At 40.0% G+C, this 21,921-nt stretch overlaps 1 protein-coding gene across 2 annotated transcripts in view; it reads left to right on the top strand.

The window, feature by feature from the left end:
- Positions 1-21,921, top strand: part of LOC121917193 (TPA-induced transmembrane protein-like) — a 30,095-nt gene that overhangs the window by 7,869 nt on the left and 305 nt on the right. The window contains exons 3-7 of one of the 2 annotated variants that reach the window (XR_006100981.1): positions 103-226; positions 2,005-2,162; positions 4,582-4,652; positions 13,020-13,222; positions 14,540-14,718. Coding sequence is in view for 1 of the 2 variants with exons in the window: in XM_042442918.1 (XP_042298852.1) it covers positions 103-226; positions 2,005-2,162; positions 4,582-4,652; positions 13,020-13,222; positions 14,540-14,568 (585 nt within the window). In the remaining variant the exon portion in view is untranslated. Of the gene's footprint in view, positions 1-102; positions 227-2,004; positions 2,163-4,581; positions 4,653-13,019; positions 13,223-14,539; positions 17,302-21,921 lie in introns of those variants that run through there. The other variant, XM_042442918.1, reaches the window with a different exon arrangement.

Raw genomic sequence — 21,921 nt, 5'->3', positions numbered from 1 at the left:
ACAAAATTGTTATTATGGAATGCTATCTCAGTTCTATGGTGTTTGTTCCATAATTATTTTTCATCATTATAGATAGATTTCTCTCTTTCCTCCCATGACTAGAAGAAAGCCCTCTTGAAGTCATGCTCTGAGATTGTGTTTTGGAAATGCAGACTATGGATGCTTGTCACTTCTATTTTCCTGTTGTTGATAGCTGTGACTATCATAACTTTATCTGTGAGTTCAGGTATGTAATCTTTATGAGATATTAATTTTTCAAATAAGAAATCATGTCAGAAATATTTGTGGGAACTATGTGAGAGATTGTTCCTGACTCCTGATGCAGTTCAAATTACTTGTGACTAGGTCCTCTGACTTTTTAGTCATATTTTAGGACATATTTTAGTCATAACTAGTTTTAGGTTCATCTCCCACATACTTTCATGACATTTTTGCTCACCCTAAAAATATGGTATTCCTATTATAGCTATTCTTCTTCTTCTTCTTCTTCTTCTTCTTCTTATTATTATTATTATTATTATTATTATTATTATTATTATTGAAATATTATATTTAGTCATTCAGTCACAAACTCTATCAACAGAGGAAGAAGTTTTTCCATCACTTTACTGTGGAGTCTATCTACCTTTCTGTTATATGCCTTAAAGTCAATTCCAATTTATGGTGACCCTATCAAGATTTATTTGGAGGTTTGCCATCACCATCCTCTCAGGTTGAAAGAGTATAACTAGCCCAAGTTTCCATGGCTAAGCAGGATGTGAACCCTCATTTCCCAGAGTCCCAGTCCAACATCGAAACCTACACCATACTTCGATTCAACCCATGTAACTCTACTGTCTAGTTAATAGCCTAAATTTGACTTTAATTAACTTTTAAAAACTAGGTGTGTTTTTTTTAATTCAGTGAAGTTTTTATGCCACTTCACTGTAGCATCCATTTCCCCTACTGGATAACACCCTAAATTTGGCTTCAACTAATTTTTTAAAAACATAGTACACTGCTTAAATTTAATCTGAAACTTCATAATCAAAATAACTGCTTTTGCTCTAAACCAACTCAGGAGTCATTATCTTTAACCAAACCCATTACCTCTGAACAATGTAATGAAAAGATCTTTGGGTTACAGGTACCCTTTTGCCCACAGAGAGCAGCCATTAAATATGCATTTAAGAAAAGATCAGTGTTGGGTGTCAATGGATGCCTTTTCACTTTTCATTTTCACAATGGCCTTAACTCAGGGACGTAGCCAAGGGGGGGGGGTTCTTGGGGTCTGGACCCCCCCTTCCATTAGATAAAATGAATGGTGTGTGCTGCTGCGCCACCGCACCCAAGCCCCATTATAATGGTGGCACTTAGTCTGGACCCCCCCCCTCCCAAAATCCTGGCTATGTCCCTGCTTATCTGCACAGGCCAAAAAGCTTATTCCTACTCCACCCCAATCTGGTGTCATCCTGTTCAGATGATGCACAGCCAAACTGGTTCTGGTGTGGGCAGTCTGGACAATATCTGGCAGGCCTTGCACTAGAACTGGGGAATAACAGGGTTAAAAGCAATTTTAAACATTTACTTGTTGCTCCAGATCTTCCAGAAAGATCCAGAGCCCTTCACTTCTGTGCCATGACAGCTGTGCCACCCAGCATCCTTGCTGCCACTGTGGGTCACTTGTTTTGAGCTGAGAATGTGGCACCCAGCTCCATTGCTGGGTATCTCATTTTGACCTCAGAGGTAAGAAACCTGCAGTAGCAGTGGACATGCCAGGTGCCCAGTAGGACATTGGTGCAGACAGTTGCCATTGTGCAGAAATGGGCAGCTGTGGGGTCATGATACTCTGGGCTGTCCTTGGAGTATTCTGGCCAGTATAGGCAAGAACCTACTCTCAAATACCAACCTGTCCATTTCTGTGCAACATTCCATCAGATGTTTGGAGGCTTGGGGAGTTACTACAGATAAGAACTTACTTTATTTTCATTTTACTTTTAAATCCTTTTTTTTAAAAAATCTTAGCGGTTTACATTGACGAAGATGAATACTGGGATCCTGAATTAATAGCAAGTGGCAATCATCACAACTTCTCAGGGATAGTAAAAATCCATTGTGTGAATCCTGAGCTGCTGCTTTCAGAATCAACATATAATTTACTTTCTGAAAATCTCCACAAGAGGGTAAGTTTTATATAAAGTACATACCTACCTATTTAGAATATGTATATACATCTTTTAACTTTAAAAACATAATCCAAATAATTTCATAATATAAAATTGTAACAAAATGCAATAAAACCAGTCAATAAAATGAAACATCTCATTAAAAAAAAACTGAGAGAGGAGACAGACACCACATCCCCACTGCGCCTTGATGCTGGCCTTTATCGCCAGTCTGTATAGCCTCTTAGCTAAGTGTTAAGCACCTTTTTTCAAATAGAACAACCTAGTGATGGAAAAGCAAGTGTTACCATACCATAATCTATTTAGGTTGTGATTGTGATGCAGATGAAGCCCTTCTCCACTGGTTCCATTACATTCACCACGTGTAATGACCTCCCCACTGAGATTGGGTAGGCTCCTCCAAGGTCTGCATTCAGTAGTATGATGTGTTAACACAAGGAAACTTGCACGAATTGAAGCAAAGTGCTAAAATTAGCACAAGGAAGGGAACAAATGTGTGTTTTGTTTGTGAAGCACTATGCTAGAGATAATGTGTGCATTACCACTTGCACAGCCATTGACTCCACCACAAGCTAGTGTGACATTTTTCATTCTGATAACATCAAGTTGGACCTAGGATCTAGTAAGGAATGACACAGTGCCAAAGGTGTATTGAAAAGCTGCAGTGCTGGTGACTATGGTGCCCTTTCCATGGCACAAAAAGGAGCTGCTTTTTGTGGCTCCTTTTTGCACCACAGAAAGACCAGATCAGTGTCATGGCATGTAATTGCCACAGCCCTGATCCAGCAAAAAAGAGGTGGCTGCAGGCTGCTCCTTAGGGGTGGTCTGTTCAGCCCATAACTCATCAAGTCATATAAGCATAGATAAAGTACTCTGTCATCAGAATGAAAAACAAGTGTTTTAGAGCTTGCCTATTTTTAATTAAACTGGCCAACTACTCCAAAATAAGTTATCTACTTGAAATGGTTACATTGAATATGATCAATTTCCTCCAAATAAAGAAGCAGCAAAGAGTTTACCACCTTTGAAAAGCATGGAGAACTAATTTAAACTTGTGGTCCGATGGTGATTGACTCCACCTTTTATTAAGCCCTATAGCTTCATTAGAGATGAAGAAAGTTGTAATCCATTCATATCTGAAGGGCCATATCCCTGGTCCAAGCACTCTGTTATGCCCCTTCTCTCTCACACAAACACATTTTATGCCAACCTGAACAGTAGATAAAGTAGTTAGCTTGGACAAATAGGAGGGAACATTGTAATACTAGTTGTCTAGCTGCTATAACAATATTTATACTATGTTCATTGTGCATTTATTCCAAACAGCTCAGGCAGTATGTGTGATCTCTCATTTTTAACACAATAACCCACACAATAACCCTTTGGGATATTTTCTACACATTGGCTGGTCATCACTCTAGCACTTAGCACTAGACCCAGGGTGAATGTGTTGAACCAAATTTCAACCGTGTCACAGGTATGAAACAGGAACTAAAAAGGCAAGCAGAATAGATAGCTTAACCTAGTGATTTCAGATGCATATAGGCTGCAAACAACTCACTGAGAATATTTGTTTTAAAAACAGAGGATAATATAAGCAGAAAATATCAATAGTTAAATCTAAACTACTTATAAACATAATAAATATTATGATAATTATAATAAAGCTACAAATATAGGCATCTGTTACATTAATCAATACTTTTTTTTTAAAAAAAAGTGAATATTTTGTTATATTTTTCTTCAGTTCATAAATGAGCATGTATTATAGGTGTACCTCTCTAATTCTGTTCCTGTTTGGTAAAAGATAGCCATAGTGTTTCAAAAGAGTAGCAACTCACATATATAGCACACATATAACATACATATATGGAACATATTATTATATGATCAGGCATTTAGAAGGCGTTGTAAGAAACATATATCCATTTTGCAGGTTCGGAACCCAAAACCCGAGATTAATCCCATGGGAAGCCAATGACAGATAATACAAAATATATGCAAAATATATCTGACCTCGTATTTCGTGGAAGACAATTTTATGTGAGATTTGAACTTTCTCTTTTTCCTCTCACACACTCTCTCAAGAAGAAGGACCCTACTTTCTTTAAATACTATCCACCACAAATAAAGGATTTGGGGCATTCTGTATCACATGAATTCAGGACAGGCCTTCTCTTACAAAGCAGGATATGTGGCAACCCTAATTGTGTTGTTGAGGTTGTGTGCATCTAGAAAATATTTTAGAAACGAGGCAGAGAGGCTTGACAATATATTTTAAAAATGCCTACAATTTAACCACTTGGATTTGACTCCACTATTCCAACACAAGAACAATGAAATTACTAAGTACACAAGATGATTTTTTTTTCATGCTATATAATATGTGTCCCTAATTAATGAATTCTTTCTCAAGCTTCTGGATGTGTACAGAGATTCACCTGCTCTTGGGCGATATTTCATCTCTGCTGAAGTCATTTCCATCAGGTAGGAAAGTAGAAGAAGCTCTAGAACTTTCACAGGATAATTCTGAACACCTATATTTGACTCTGAAGTATGGCCTTAAGAAAAGGAGATGAGTTTGGGGAGGCAAGTTGAGGAACACACTGAGACATCTGGAGAGGTATGGAGGAAGGGAGCATGGCTAGACAGAAATAGGTGGGTTTAAGGGCCCATACAGATAGGCCAAAATAAAGCTGCTTCAGGTCACTTGGGAGGTATGCTGTTTAAATGATGCATTCATCCTAAGAGGCAAGAACTCCAAGCAGTCTTGGATGAAGCTGATTACTGTATCTGGATCCATATCAAACTGGCTTCAGAGCGGGACACGGAGTTGAGAGTGCCATGGTTGCCTTAGTCGATGATCTCCGTCTGGGCATTGACAGGGGAAGCATAACCCTGCTAGTGCTCTTGGACATCTCAGCGGCTTTCGATACCATCGACCATGGTATCCTTCTGGAACGCCTGGGAGAGTTGGGTATCGGGGGCACTGCACTCCAGTGGTTCCGATCCTACCTCTCGGGAAGGTTCCAGATGGTGAGGCTGGGGGACAGCTGCTCTCGGAAAAGAGAGCTGACATCTGGCGTTCCTCAAGGCGCCATCCTGTCCCCCACGCTGTTTAACATTTACATGAAGCCGCTGGGAGAGATCATCCGGAGACATGGAGCTCGGTGTTATCAGTACGCTGATGACACCCAGATCTATCTCTCAATGGCTCCAACTGATACAGTGACTAAGGATGGCACCTCCCCTCTGGATGCCTGCCTGAGGTCAGTAATGGGCTGGATGAGGGAAAACAAACTCAAGCTGAATCCAGAGAAAACAGAGGTACTCGTGATAGGTACCCTAAGTCCAGACAGAGAAATTTGCCATCCTATCCTTGACGGGGTCACGCTCCCCATAAAGGATAAAGTTCGCAGTTTGAGAGTACTCCTGGACTCATCTCTGCAGTTATCATCTCACGTGGATGCGATGGCCAGGAGTGCTTGGTTTCAGCTTCGGCTGATACGCCAACTGCGTCCCTGTCTGGACCGAAAGGACCTTGAAACAGTAGTACATGCACTGGTAACCTCTCACTTGGACTTCTGTAATGCCCTCTACATGGGGCTACCTTTGTACCTGGTTCGGAAGCTTCAACTCGTTCAAAATGCTGCAGCCAGATTGGTCGCGGGAACTTCAAGATCCAACCATATAACACCTGTACTGAAATCTCTCCACTGGCTGCCAATTAGCTTCTGGGCGCAATACAAAATGTTGGTCATTACCTATAAAGCCCTATATGGCTCAGGCCTGAGTTACTTGAAGGAGCGCCTCTCCCTACATAATCCGCCACGCACTCTCAGAACAACGGGGAAATACTTACTCAAATACCCCAGAGTGAGATTGTCAACAACTCACCAGAGAGCCTACACGGCAATAGCTCCAACTTATTGGAATACACTCCCAGAATGGATCAGACTCAGCCCTACATTGGAAGCCTTTAAAAAGGCACTGAAAACCCATCTTTTTCAGTTAGCAGCGAAATTTTGATATAATGTATTGTATTTTATTGTAATATGTTATAATTTGATATGTAAACCACTTTGATCTGGAGGAAAAGCGGTATATAAATAAAAGTTTTATTATTATTTATTATTAGAAGCCGTACCAAAGCTGTGGTCCAGTTATCAGGATTGGAGTGTGGCTTTGGCATGGCTTCTGGCTTCTTAGGATGCATGCATCATTTAAACAGCATACCTCCAAAGTGATCCGAAGCAGCTTTATTTTGGCCTGTCTGTACGGGCCCTATAACTCTTTTCAGTACTGAGCTTGTGCCTAGTGAAAGAAGTAACTACAGTCGCCCCTCCTAACTCATGAATCTGAGATCCGCACCCTTGAATATCCGTGGAGGGGCAACCTCTGCTATTTTCAATGGCACCCACATGGGGGTGCACCCCATTCAAGCCTATGGGGCTTGGATATTCACTTTCTCAAGTGGTCCAGAACAGATCCCCACAAAAACTAAGGGCCAACTGTACATTGGAAAACAGTAATTAGAAGAATGAGACTGACTTATTGCTGTTTCTGGAAATCCATTCAGAGATAAATCAGATTTTTTGTCATTACAATGCGTCCTCGCCTTACACGGGGGATCCGTTTCAGATCCCTCCGCGTAAGGCGAATTCCGCCTATGCCCGAGCCCCATTGGAAACAATGGGGCTCGTGCGCGGCGGTGCGGCGGTGCGGGCGCGCGCAGGGCGCAACGGGCGTGTGCGCCCATTCAATTGAATGGGACGCGCCGCCCCTTCCGCCCCACGCGTGTGCCGCGGCTTGAGCGTGTATGCTCAAGGCCGCGTATGGCGGGTGCGCATATGGCGCGGGCGCACTGTATTTTATTTTAAATCTTAACATGGTTTACAAAATCTCCCAGGCTGGCTTTCATGAACATGAGTGTGTTTGCAGTCAAGACAGAGGTTTCTTTCATTTTACAGTTATAACACTTTGATACCACTTTAAATGCACTGGCTGCTTCCTATGAAATCCAGGGGTTTGTAGTTTGATGATACACTTGAGATATCTGATTGAGAATTATAAATATAATCTGTTGTTGTTGTTAACTGTTCTCAAGTCACTCTCGACTCATGTCGACCCTATGGATAAGACATCTCCAAGAAACTCTACTGCTCTGCTTAATACCTGCAACCCCATACCTGTGATCTCCTTAATAGAGTCCATCCATCTAACATGTGGCCTTCCTCTCTTCCTACTTTCCTCCACCTTTCCCAGAATTATTGTCTTTTCCAATAAGTCCTTCCTTCTCATGATATGTCTGAGGAGCAACAGCCTCAGTTTTGTCATCTTGGCTTCCAGGGAGATTTCCAACTTGATCTGCTCTAAGACCCATTTGTTTGTCCTTTTGGCTGTCCATGGAATCCTCAGCACTCTTCTCCAGCATCACATCTCAAATGAACGAATTTTCTTCCTGTCTTCTTTCTTAACTGTCCAGCTCTCATATCCACACATATTAAAAGAGAATACAATGGCTTGTATGATTCTAACTTTTGTGCTCAGTTCTATATATTTGTATTTTAGAATCTTTTCTAGTTTTTTCATAGCCATCCTCTCAATTCCTAATCTTCTTCTGAAGTCCCCATTTCTATCAATGTTTAATCCCAGGTATGGGGATTCTTTTACTATTTCTAGTTCTTTATTGTCTAGGTTGAACTTGTGAAGGTTTTTGGTGGTCATTATTTTTGTTTTCTTTATGTTCAACATTATGCCTGCCTCTGCACTTTCTTTCTTTTTTAAATCTTTTTTTATCTTCCCTAGTAGGTGTTCCAGCTCTGTGAGGTTTTCTTCTAGTACGATGGTATCAGCTGCTTATCTTAGATTGTTGATATTCTTTCCCCTATTTTCACTCTTCCTTCTTCTGTGTCCAAGCCTGCTTTTCTTATAATAGCAGTGGAGAGAGGGGAAAAGAGGAGAATCACACCCACTCACACTACATGATTGCATGAGAGGTGGAACTAAAGCGAAAAGCACTGAAATCCATAATGAAAAAATTGTGATTGGGAGGCATTGATGGGGTTTCCCCAATAATGGAGAGGAGTAATCCAGGAACAGATGGAATGCAAAGCAGCAGTAAGATAGACATGCCATCATGTGATAAGTACTGGCCAAGTACACTTTTATACTTTTCAAACTCCACTTTGATAGCAATGTATGATAAAGTCCTTTGTGTGTAGTGTGAAAGAGACAAGAGGCTGCTGCTTCCCATGAAAAGGAGAACAACTAATTTCTGGAGAACCTTAAGAATAGCTACATCCTACACTAAGCAAAAAATTACTTTAAAAGCAAGCTAGTGAAGATATCTGGGCTGCATGACTCTCTCTCTGAGTCCCTCTCTCTTTCTGTTTGTCTCCCTCACTGACATTCACACATGTGATTTGAGTAAACATAAATTAGCATGTGGTGGTGATAAATTCCAGCAAGAAGGAAATGTGTAGCCATTTGACCTGCCATAGGGTGGGTCAGTGATGCCTCTCTGGATTTTATTCCTGTTCATCCTGCAGCTGCTCTGAGTTGAATGGAAACTCTGCCAATGCTAGTAATCCTATTCAACTTGAAGTAGTGGTGAGAGTGGATTCATCACCCTTGTGACAGCAACAGATCCACCAGCCTCTGCTGCCCTCAAAAAACAATACAGACAGGGAGGCTGGCTGGTTGTCCAATTGAAGGGCTTTCCTCATGAACAGATTATTGATTTGCATTAGTTGCGTGTAGTTTTTATCATTTTGTTATTGGGTGTATGTCACCATTTCAGAGTAGTCAATACACTTTACATGGCAAACTGTATCCTTACCTCCTATCAGGAATAATGTTTGGGTTTTTAGCCAGCCACACTGTCCTCCAGGGTACCAAGCTGTAAGCTGCTCAAGTAAAGCATTTTATACACACGCATTCCTGTTTTTCATTTTCCAAATAACATACCCTCTATGTTCTGATTTGGAAGGGACAGTCCTAAATAAGTCTCTGTTCTCCCATTTCTTCCAGCTGCTGTTAAAATGTCCCAATTTCTCTCTTCTCCTTTCATTTTCCTCTTTTGTCCTCAGCTTAGTTCAATTGCTGCAAATTGAATTCAGAATGCAAAGGGAAGTTTGCAGTTAACTCAGCAGGGAGGGCCAATGCAATTTTAGGCTGCATCAATAAAAGTATAGCGTCTAGATCAAGAGAAGTAATAGTGCCACTGTATTCTGCTTTGGTCAGGCCCCACCTAGAATACTGTATCCAGTTCTGGGCACCACAATTCAGAAAGGACATTGAGAAACTGGAGCGTGTCCAAAGGAGGGCGACAAAAATGGTGAAGGGTCTGGAAACCATGCCCTATGAGGAACGACTTAGGGAGCTGGGGATGTTTAGCCTGGAGAAAAGAAGGTTAAGAGGTGATATGATAGTCCTGTTTAAATATTTGAAAGGATGTCATGTTGAAGAGAGAGCAAGCTTGTTTTCTGCTGCTCCAGAGAACAGGACCCGGAACAATGGATGCAAGCTACAGGAAAAGAGATTCCACCTGAACATTAGGAGGAACTTCCTGACAGTAAGGGCTGTTCGACAGTGGAACACACTTCCTCGGAGTGTAGTGGAGTCTCCCTCCTTGGAGGTCTTCAAACAGAGGCTGGATGGCCATCTGTCAGGGATGCTTTGATTTGGATTTCCTGCATGGCAGGGGGTTGGACTGGATGGCCCTAGTGGTCTCTTCCAACTCTATGATTCTATGATTGGGTAGAATCTTGCCCTCTCAGGCAAAAAGCAAACTGCTGCAGCCTCTCCAAACTTGTGTATTCTTCCTCACTAATATCTTTTGCCCTCTTTATGACAATCTGATGTTGCCTGGTGACATGTGTCTCAATTTTCATCTGTGAAATGCTGGAGGGTATAAAATAAGCCTTTTTCTCATGTGAGTTTTTAGTTTTTATGCCAAAAAATAGTACCTTGGTAAAACTCAGGGTTTTCCTAAGAATGAGAAAACCTTCTTCCTGTTTCTTAGCAGCTCTGTTTTGGACCCATGCCTATCACCACCAACCTACATTTGTGATTAAAGGGAACAGTTTCATAACAGGGAAAAGTGGCATATTTTATCCACATAATACATCCATAGTTTTTGTGACTGTTTTGTGTAAAGTTGCCATTGTTGCCTACTGTGTTGCAACTGGTGATGTACAGTTCATTCATTTTCTATGATCAATAACATTTAGTTATTATTATTATTTTTAAATGTCCCTGATGTCCTTTTGAATCTTTTGCAAACATTGATTTGGGGCATTCAAAAGTTGTTTGTGTTCAAACTCTCAGTGAGATTTTTTAAAAAGATGTTTCAACACACTGCCAAACTGATGCTCCCTTCATAATCTGTTCAACACAGAAAAGTGTTCTACTCTGTTTTAAATATATTGGAAAATAGCAAGGCAACATTTACATATGCATGAAGTATCATTCTTTCTTGGTGAAACATTGCCTGCTAGAGGAAGAGTCTAAATAGTGTTTTCTAATTTCCACATTCTCTATGTGGTTTCAGCCCAATGATACATCTTGAACAATTCTGAAGCTTTGTGAGATTTCTTTCCTTTAGACAAGAGCAAGAAAAGGACCACTATTTTTCTCACTAAGGTCTCTGTAAGTTGTGCAAACTATTTTTGCACAAAATCAGTACCCATCTTCTTTGACAATCACACACATGCAGCTCAGTACACCCCAAGCACAAACTAACTAGAAAAAAGAGAGTTGTTTGAAATTTACAAGTCTATTCAACAAAGCAGCAGTCGTTGTTTTGCATGGTTCCTCTATGTAATTTAGCTTACTGGTAATTTGTAAAAATAAAAGTTGTTCATATTGTCTCTTCAGAGAGCCACAAATACCTCACTCTTACTGGGTGAGGAGAATGGTTTTTCCATTTTGTAAAACTGGATAGATGAGGCGATTTACATTGGTAGCTTGATGACTTTAAAATGGTTGGAATATGGTTAGGGTATTTCTCTTCTTAAAAAATAGACAGACAGACAGACAGACAGATACAATTTGGATCTAGAACTGGGAAAGAGAGAAGAGTAAAGAAAGTGTCAGCGCTTGCACCAAATCTACTCTTGGATTGTTTGTTTTTTTGTGTGTGTGTTTTGCTTTTTTAAAACAAGAAGTTCCTATTTTGTTTTTGTTTAAGGAGACTTTACTCTCCATTTGAACCTGTCTAAGCCTTATGATCTTTGGGGAGAGCTTTTACATGGTCCTATAACCCTCACAGACCTGTCTGACAAGAATGGAGGAAGAAACTTCTCACACCAGCCTAAGTTCCACCATAAGCACTTTAGCTTAAGAATGGGAGCATACCAGTTTGGCATAATTTCTTATCACACTTTTCCCCATGATAGCACTTTGGTAATCCATGGTTGCATGATCTGTTTTCTGCACTGCCAAGTGCTGCCTTCTATGAGGAAGGAAGAAGGATGAGTGACCCTGGCTGTCAACCGCTTCCCAAAGCCAGCTGTTGTGTGAATGTGCACAGAGCAGCTGCCTTCACAAAGGTGATGGCTGCCACAGCCACTTCTCTACCACCTCCCAAAGCGTGGGACTGCTGTGTGCACATTCACACAGTAGCCCTGCACTTTGAAAGGAGGGGAGGGGGCAAGTGATTGTTGATGCCAATTGCCTCCTGAAGTCAGCTGCTGTGTGAATGTACTGTAATCACAGAGAGGGAGAGAGGAGCAGAGTCATGCTCACTCACACCACATGACTGCCTAAGAAGTGGAACTTCAGTTGAAGGGACCTATCATACAAAAGCAATAAAGTAATAGCAGCAGAACTAAGAACCTATTGACAGGTTGTACCTGCCAATGAAAAGGTACACCAGGAGACCTGGTGGTGCAGTGGTTAAATGCTTGTCCTGCAGCTACTCACTCAAAACCATAAGGTTGCGAGTTCAATTCTAGGAAAAGGGCTCAAGCTCAACTCAGGCTTGCAGCCTTCTGAGGAGGTTGCTAAAATGAGTACCCAGATTGTTGGGGGCAATTAGCTTACAGTTGTAAACTGCTTAGACACTGCTAGTTTGGTATGAGGCGGTATATAAATGAAGCTGTTTTTGTTTTGTAATGAATGGAATGCAAGGCAGCAACAGGATCAGCACAGGTGCTTTTTAAAAATCTTTACTATGCTCTGAGTATGCTTTTAATTATGTTCAAAACAATTTTAATTGGATTATATGTTCATTTTTTTAAAAAAAACTTTTCTATAAGTATTTGTTTTAATTTATACTGTAAGCTACACTGGGTTCAATATTGAGAGAAAGACAGGATATTAAATAAATAAATAAATAAATAAATAAATAAATGCTTTCTACTTTTTCTTTTCAGAGCATTTGAACAAAACAGAAGTGTCCATATTCTACTGAACTGTGCATAAACACACTCTGTTATAGTCTTCTATTTTTTGATATCTTTGGGAACTGGTACAGCATGTCCGTGTTATACGCGGGCGTGTTATACACGGCTTTGAGCACATGCGCTCAAGCTGTGGGGAGCGCGCGGGGTGCAAGGGGCGGGGAGCGCACGCTGCCATGCCAACACACCACTGCATGCACAAGCAATGCATAGGCAGAATTCAACTTACATGGGGGGGGGGTCAGATCCCCTGTGTAAGGCAAGGGTCCACTGTATATTTACATTTGTCAGATTTGTATAACAGATATTTATGCAGAATCCCACTTCTATAATCTTTTTAAAGTGTGCATTTACAAATCTTATGGGTTCATTTAAGATTGCATGAAGTAGTAGGGTAGAGAACTTGCACTGGCATTTTTTCCCAACCATGTCTTATTCCTTCTTTCAGTGATGGAAATAATACGGCAGCCTATCACTTGTGCTTCTCAGTGCCACAAGATGAGACTAGAGAGTTTATGAAGTACAGAATGAACCAAAATTTTGTAATGAATATTTTGAGGCAAAATATTTATGACCAGGAAGAACTGTATGGTCTGGATGTACCTGAATGTATAAATCTGACACTTGATCCAACATCTCTTTCACTAACACGTAAGTGTTTCTTTAATGAAGAACTGCACTCCTAGATAATGTTTTAAACATTTCTTGTATTTGCAAACAGTCTCTCAGTTAAAAAATATGTAACTCATATATGTACATTCTACGCATTCTCTGATCCATTAGTTTTATATAATTTAAGGAGTGATGCTTTATTTTGATTAATTTTATGGGGAAAGCAGTCTTACATGTAGGATTAGAATACTCCAAATGTAGAGTATCCAACCCATCCAAAGCCCTGCTAGGATTGTGATGGTAGGACAGAAATGAGGAAGGGGAAGCATTTTCTGTTGCAAACAATGGGAGAGAATTATTATTTTTAATTATTAATTATTTATTTATTTGTATCCTGCTCTTTCCCCAGAACTGGGATTCAGAGCGGCTTCACAATATTAAAAGAACAATACAGTTAAAATGTAGAAAAGAGGAACATTAAAAAGGGAAATATTTATGCCTTGTCCAAGGTATTCCTTTTTTGTTGAGGTGTGGAAAGAGGATTATTTGGAGCTCTGGACACTTTTTCTCCATTCATCCTCAAATGCCCCTGATGTAATCTCTTTACCAGGTGTGCTACTATGGGGAGGGAAATAACGGCATTGCCCCCTAAGTAAGAAATCCTGTCCCTAAATTTTCCTACAACCCCCCAATGTTTAGCACTGCAGAAGTGAGACACTGAAAAGTATACCTTTCATTAGCTTATATCTACTGTGTTTGCATTCCCTTGATAACTTTTTACCAAGCCTACCACTTTTTTCTGGATGCCTAAACTGTATTTCTAAATGCTCAGATGAAATTTTAAGTTACTGCATGCTAGAAATTTGGGAAGTGAAGGAAAATTTCAAGGGAGGGGCAGCATTATTAGTGAGGGGAGCAATGCCATCATTCCCTCCTTCTGCTAGCTACACCCATGTCCTTTTCCTGCATGTGATATGAGACAGCTTTCTATGGGAGAAAATGGAGAGATTCAAAGTTGGATCTTCTCATTCGAATCTTTCATTGAGGAGAATGAATTCCAAATTGTCATATAGGATCCTGTGCTGGGAGAAAAGTGGGATATAAATTATACAAATAAGATTACAATAATCACTCATTTAATCCATCCAAATATTGCAATCTAAAAACAGAACAGGTAATAATACCCCTCTGGCTAATCTAGACACAGGCAGTATGTGTAGGTGTGTATGAGATTTCTGAGGATAGATATAATAAAGATAAATAAGGAAAGAGGTTTCAATAATTCATACTAGAAATGTATTTTCTCTTTTCCTCCTTCCCTTAAAAACCCCCCATAAACCTCCTTTTGTTCTAAAGAAATACAGCCTATTAATACAGAAGGATGAATTGCATAGATGTCTGGATTTCTTGCCTGATCTCGGAAGAACTTTCAGATACGTTGCCTACCATTTCATTTGTTCAACAAACAAAGTTCTGTACAACATATCCACTGTGTTCTTCTCCATCTTATACCAATCAACAATTCCAAGAAAAACGTGAGTGCATCAGCCTTATGGACAAGATGGTGGATCTATGAATAAGAACTTAAGTGCCAATGTTTAGAAATGAACACTCAAGAGAGCAGACTTTTCAAACTGCCCTTAGATTACAACTGATGGAAGGGGGGTTGTGTGTGGGGGGTATGTGTTTTTAACATTTGACAAAATGCTAAAAGGACAATGCTGGAAAAAAAAGAGCATTCCGGAAAACAGATACATAAAAAGTCCCATTCAGCCTTGAGCTGGCTCTTGGTAGAATGTTGGCAAATGCCATTCTTTTTTACTTTGGTTCTTCAGTACAAGGGTGTTTCCAGGATTTTCACTATGCTGCTAAACTGTGCGTAGTAAAAGAGAAGCAAATATGCATTTCTTGGACAATAATCGTCTGCAGAAAGGCCTTCAGTGTCAAGTTTCAACCTGCTTCTTTGTGCCTGCTGCAGCTTTACCTTCCTTTCTGCGGTTGGAGAAATGTGATGACAGCATAGTAGCTATTTACATTTACTTCTCAGCAGCTCACTCCTCCTCTGCCATAACAATCAGTTTGAACACACATTGAGAATCCATCTGTTTAGTGAATGCATGAGCCATCCTGTGTTGATCTTATGAGTTACAGATTTTTTGGCCAATTGTTAAACATCTGTCTTGCTTTTGATTGGATGGATCTCAAGGAAACTATTGGCAAAGTAAAATGCAGAAGGGTATCCTCTTCCACGTAACCTTGGTAAGGGCAAGAACCAGTTAAACAATATCAGCAAATTGACAGGAGGAAAATAAACTCATTTGAAATAGGATGCAGGAGTAGAGTTGTACAGATACCATGGGTTGCTAGAAATACAATTGAATGGGTCTTACACCTAATCAAACCTGAACTATCACAAGAAGTGAAGACTACACTGAAACTGTTGTATTTGGATTATATAATGAGACAACGTGAAAAGACAATAAAGGTCAAGTGAAAGGCTGTAGGAAGAGAAGGAGATTACATTACCGGTGGACTGAATCAATAAAGGAAGCCATGACCCTGAGTTTGCAAAACCTGAGTGGGGCAGTCAATGACTTGAAGTCTTGGAGGCTTCCTATTCATTACCCATTCATACGGTTTCCATAAGTCAAAGTTGACCTGTAACAAACCAATTGTACAAAATGTACAATTATTAGTTTCTGAAGCCAAAGACCTGTGTATAAATGCCTTTGCTGACTGTTGAAAGATCATCAGAGATTGGCAAGAAGTAATTTGAGAACCTAAGAGCAACTACCAAGGACACTCTCTCAAATGGCCATCAAATGTGCTGCATATAAGGTATGGTTTGTTGCACCACTTAGTGGTAAGGAGGCAATATTGTTTTGTTAGAAAAGTTAAAACTGAGCATGTTCAGATCTGTGACTTTTCAAGCTAAACAAGTTCCCTAAGAACTGAGTAAAAAGAAACCAAGAGATAAATCCTGTAATTTTTTTTACCTTACTAGAATCGTATATTTCATATGTTGTTGAAAGAGAAAAAAGGGCCCCTCTCAATAATCTTAAAATTTGGACAGGTTTCTGTAGGAGAATGTAGTCTTTCAGATAACCTGGTTCCAAGTAATGTAGAACTCCATAGGTTATAAGCAGCCTAAGTGGAGCTACGAGTGAGCTTTAGGTTGTGAAATTTAAGGAGTTATCTAAGGTGTTGAAGTCCAGTCCTCCAAACAAGTTTAGCACCTTGCATAGCTGTTTTAAAGTTTGGACTAAAACTTGGAGTGGATTCACCCCCTACTGACATGTAGACCACCAGCCTCCACTGGTGAACTAGTAGCCAGTGAAACTGTTGTAACATGGAATCACATGCTCTCTATGACTGGCCCTGTTCAAATGTCTGATTCAGCTGAAATTCTGGACACTCCAGTGACACCCATGTGCATATTGCATTACACTGGCTCGAACAGGGTTTAAATAAGGCATGTAACAACATTGCCAATGATCACAGGGAGGGAAGCACCCACATTCTGTGTATAAATGGGATTTAAACTCAGGTAAATCATACAAGAGCAGGATTGTTTTCAGACGACATTGCTTGAATTAAGCATTAACGCGAGATTAACCCATGCAAAAAGTGGCAAAATCACCCCGTTTATGCACAGGATTTGGGTGCTTTGCCTCCTGTGTGATAAACTCTATACTCATATTTACAGGAACAGGGATTTGTGGCACACTGACTTCAGCAGTGAACAAATATACTTGGACACAGTAGAAACATAAGCACTCAGAGTCAAGTCTGAATTGAACGCTATAATCAAATTGCAAAACTGAGGAGTTTATCGCACTGGCTTTTCCTGTCCTTTCCTCCCGAGTTAGGTGCGGGATGAAAACTTTTAAACATGAATTATTTTGCATGCCTCCATGCCCAGGCAGGAGGCATCCTGTACCCAATCATGGCATCACATACCCAATCCAGACTTCTGCATTTTTTGAAAGAACAGGGTTTTTCCATTCTTTGCAAGGTGCAGGAGGAGTCTGAATTGGATATGGGGATGGGGTGGGGGAGGGTCACCCCCTTCTGGCTATTACCTGGTGCAGGCTGCACCCCCCCCCCCCCCGGGTTAATACTGAAAATAAGTATAGGTATACTTGGTGGGAGCTAGTATTCTGCCAAAATAATATAGGATCACATCCATAGAGGCCTATATAAACTTTAAAATGCAATACTACAGTCCCTGAGAGGGCATCCTAGGGAGCATAGAACAGACTCCTTATCTGCTGAGACCAGAGAAGTTAGCATAACAGAGGGGGGAAATTTGACCTTGACTGCTCTTTTCTTGTCTAGTACTGGTGGAAACCTACATGAAGCAAAAAGGCTGATAGCATCCAATAGAAGAGATGTAGAGAAGAGACAAAGCTGAATACCACACTACACTGTTATAGTGCTATTATTCCTTTTTAACAGTTATGGCTGCCTCCTGGGATTTGCAGTTTAGGGAGGGGAACTTAGAATTCTTAGCCAAAGAGCTCTGAGGCAGCACTAAAGTACAAACCTCTGAATTCTATGGAAGGAAAACATAGCAGTTAAAGTGGAATATATTGCTATAACAGTCTTGTCTGATGTAAGGACCACTACAATAAGATTATTTTTGGAAAATGCTATGCAATTGTGGTTGCTTTGTTTTCTATCATACCTAAAACACTTTTGGGATTATAGCACAAAAAGCTTGTCACACACTGCCAAGACATTACCTCTGCCACTTTTGGCACACAGGAACACACATGTGTACAGATTATCTCCCTTCCCCAAATATAGATGAAATATAAATGAAAACAGTCTTACATTTAAAAATACAATTTTTGTCCTTTAGGGAGGGTTTTCTGATCAGTTAGACCAGACTAAGTGCTAGCAAATGAAAGCAAGCAGGAAGCAGCTATCTATCTGATCTACCTGCATTAATGAAAAGAAATTATTTCCAAATAGTCTGCCTTTGAGAGAACAATGAAGAGGACTAACATCATGTGATAATCCCCAGCTAAAGGAGTGATTATCCTGCATCAGTTATGATTTGCTGCCTTGTGTGATAAAGTCCTTTCTCTAAGGGTGTTAAAAAGATGATTTTATTCTTTCCATTAGCCCAAGGCATTTTGGGTAGTAACATTTAATGGCCTTGTTCAGGGGTTGATAAAATATAGAAGAAAGAAAAGGGACAATACATAAACACAAAAAATGGTAACAGGAGAAAAGTTACCATGTATAATATCAATTTTGTGAACATATATCTTGCATCAAGATGTATGTGAAATATCTCAATTTTAAAAATGCATGTTAACCCACATTGAGACCATGGAGAAACCCTACTACTGATGAATGTGTTTTGAGAGGATTTTCCAGTAAAGGGGACCTCCTTCACGTCCAAACACTCAGCTTCAAGTAAAGGTTTTTCCTAAGGGGAAAACTGTGGGGAATAGGGAGACAGTTTGATTTCCCTTTCTTTACCCACTGCATTCCCCAAAATTGTCAGTTATTACTCTCAAAACTCATTTGAACCCTCCTTCCATTTTTAATATGATGAAGAAGTTTCTATTACAAGCCTTTCCTTGTCAGACATCTTTTGTTTCTGTCTGCTGAGTCTGTTTTTATTTTATGTTGTATTTTATGGATTTTTTTAAATAAAAAAAATATGTACACATGAGATTGTGTTATTGTAACAGCTTTAAACTGTACTGAGCAATATATATTCCTTCAAAAGTAAAGGGGAATACATTTCCACAAAAATAAATGAAACCAATCTAACATTTCCTCATTCTTTGCATTATGAGGGTTTCCCAGTTAAGTTTCACACAGAATTCATGAGTCATCCTTATGAAAGTGGCAAACTCATTCTTGTGAAAACCCTAAACTTTTTAACCATACACATGACATTCTAAGCATGAACAAAATAGGATGAGAGAGATCAAAGTACAAATAAATAATTAAATGATCCTTTGCCCATGATCTCAATTTATACTTATACAATTATCCATTCTGGTTTATCAATGGGATCATATGAATTAGAAATAGCTGTAATCAAGCCGACAGAATTTATGGGGCTCGGCAGATGGGCAGTTCAACGCTACCCCTTTGAGCCCTGGATGGAGGCTGTGGCAACCAGATGCCGTGGCCTCCAGAAGGACCAAAAAGAACCTGCTTCCTGGCGGAGCATCATTTGGGTGCAGTGCCACCTGTGCATCATCATGGCGCCCACCGTGTGGATGGGCGCATGGCATAATGGTGCATGGGCAGTGGAACAAGGGCTTGGAGCGTGTGAATGCTCAGCCCTACCACAGCCCTAGTATGTGGTCAGGCCAGCCCAAGGTGAGGCCAGCCCAAAGAGCCCTCCCTCCATGAAAACTGTCATCTTCTGGCGTGGGAGGGAGTGAAAAAGCTAGCCCATCTCCATCAGGGCTAGCTCAAGAAGTTGAGTCATTTTTATTTTTATGTATTTTATATTTATGTATTTTTATTGCTGTAACCTTCCCAAATTCCTTGTGATTGGGTGGGCTATAAATAAATCATTACTTAATTACTTAATTAATTAATTTAATTGCTGGTCTGTACTGCCTCTATCCTTTTATAGATGTTGACAGAAATTCTAGATCAGCTATTACATTATGTAACTAGTTCTTTAGCTAAGCAGAGTCTCCTGGTCCAACCTCCCCTCCATCCTGATTTACCAGGCAGTAGTTTCTTCAAGTGATAGGGGTCTGTTCTCCTATTGAGCAAGATGCAGCAGCCTGGTGTTTCCACCCCCCTCTTGTGAGTGATCTCCAGTATGATACTCAGAAATAAGATCATTGTCATAATTTTTCATTCCACAACAAAGTGTGTGTGTGTGTGTGTGTGAGAGAGAGAGAGAGAGAGAGAGAGAGAGAGAGTGAAAACATCAATCTGCTGAGTTCTAATTGACAGGAAAACAAACTACTGTGGCTTGCAGTGGCTGCTAACCAGTAAGTGAAGATAGTGGGACTATGATTCCTTATGTATTCCCAACACTGTGGAATACAAACCAGTCAGGTTTGCATAACTCTAAATTACTACACACAGAGAGAGTGGGGGCACACACATCACATATTGTGTGTGTGTGTGTGTGTGTGTATATATATATATATATATGTGTGTGTGTGTGTGTGTGTGTGTCTAAAAATGTTAGTCAAAAAATTGATCCTAAAAAACTGAGTCGACGTATTCATGGGTCAATGTAAATATTGTTCTTTATTTTTTAAAAATGAACTGGTGAAAGGCAAGCGTATAATCTGTCCTAATAGCACCAATCCTATTCTATTCTCTCATTCATCCAATCTTTAGTGTGAGCACAAATAGTTATGCCTGCTGAAATTTTGTAAGCTCTTTGGCATCATTTTGCTTTGTTTTGTCCTTTATGTCCCTTGTTACATGACCCTAAGTTTTACCCTTGACGTATCCATGGGTCATATCAAAATCCATAATTTTGGCCCCAAAACTTTCCCTTGACTTATACCTGAGGTCAACGTATAGGCAAGTACAGTCATCCCTCCATAATTGCGGCTTTGATATTTGCGGATTTGATTATTCACGGATTTCATTAATAGGTTCTCTCTGGGACTGTCTAGGTCCTCCAGTGCAACTCTGTGGTCAACTTTAACTAAAAGTTGCACTGAAAGACCATTTGTAGCTACTCCAGTGCCATTCTATGATTCCTAGAGAGGTGTCCTTCAGGTAAAAACATGGTGTTTTTGTTATTTGCAGTTTTTCCATATTCACGGGGGTCTTGTTCCCCTAACCCTAGCGAATGTGGAGGGACAAGTGTACATACAGTAAATACATAACCATACATTCTGAAAACAGAGGCTAAAAAGATGTATTTGTATTCAAGGTTAATCTTTCATAAAGCATTAAAATATAGCATTAAAATATAAAATGATAAATTATATATGTGTGTGTGTGTGTTAATTTCTTGATTTATGATATGTGCATGAAACACAGATCCAGCATCCGATAACCAAATATCCAAAGCATTCACCACTTCCTAGACTCCTGGCCCAAAACAAGAATCAGTTACAGCAGATAGCAGCCAAGAAGCCACTCGAGTGCACAACCATTGTGTGATTTTTTGTTATCTGAGAATCAAGCAGGTCCACCTGAAGTGAGAATGAGATGGGTGCTACTTGAAAAGCCTCTGCCTTGACAGCCCCATAACAGGACTCTCTGACTGATGGATGATGGACTACTAGGGCCAATCCTTGGCACCTGCATCTAGCTGCCAGAGAAGCATCTCCCACACATGGGATGACTTTCCCCTAGAAAAGATTAGTGAACTGACTTTTCTTAATGGTTTGACATTAACACTTTAACACTAATGCTAACATTATCCAACACTAAAACTTCCAAGCACTCCTGTAAAGTTTGGAGTAAAAACTAAAATGGATTCACTAATGTGGGAGCCATCAGCTTCCACTGACAAGAAATTGTATTTGCAAGGAACACTGTTACTTCCTAAATCAGTTCATAAATGTGACGTTTTCAAGAAGAAGTCAGAAAGCTTGGGCTTGTAGTTTAAAGGTGGGAAGTCCCACCTTAAAAAAAAAAAATGAGGTAGAAACATGACCTGAAAGAGAAACTCCACTCCAATACAAAGCTGAACATACTTTTTTTTACTTTGTTTCCCATCTCTTCTGTAACAGTCACTTCTATTTTTAACTTCTGTTTTCTTCCTTCTTTTTATG

This window comes from Sceloporus undulatus, unplaced genomic scaffold, assembly GCF_019175285.1.
Source record: "Sceloporus undulatus isolate JIND9_A2432 ecotype Alabama unplaced genomic scaffold, SceUnd_v1.1 scaffold_12, whole genome shotgun sequence".
NCBI classification, from domain to species: Eukaryota; Metazoa; Chordata; class Lepidosauria; order Squamata; family Phrynosomatidae; genus Sceloporus; species Sceloporus undulatus.
Note: the sequence above shows the minus strand (reverse complement) of the source record. Positions and strands in the feature narration are given on the sequence as shown.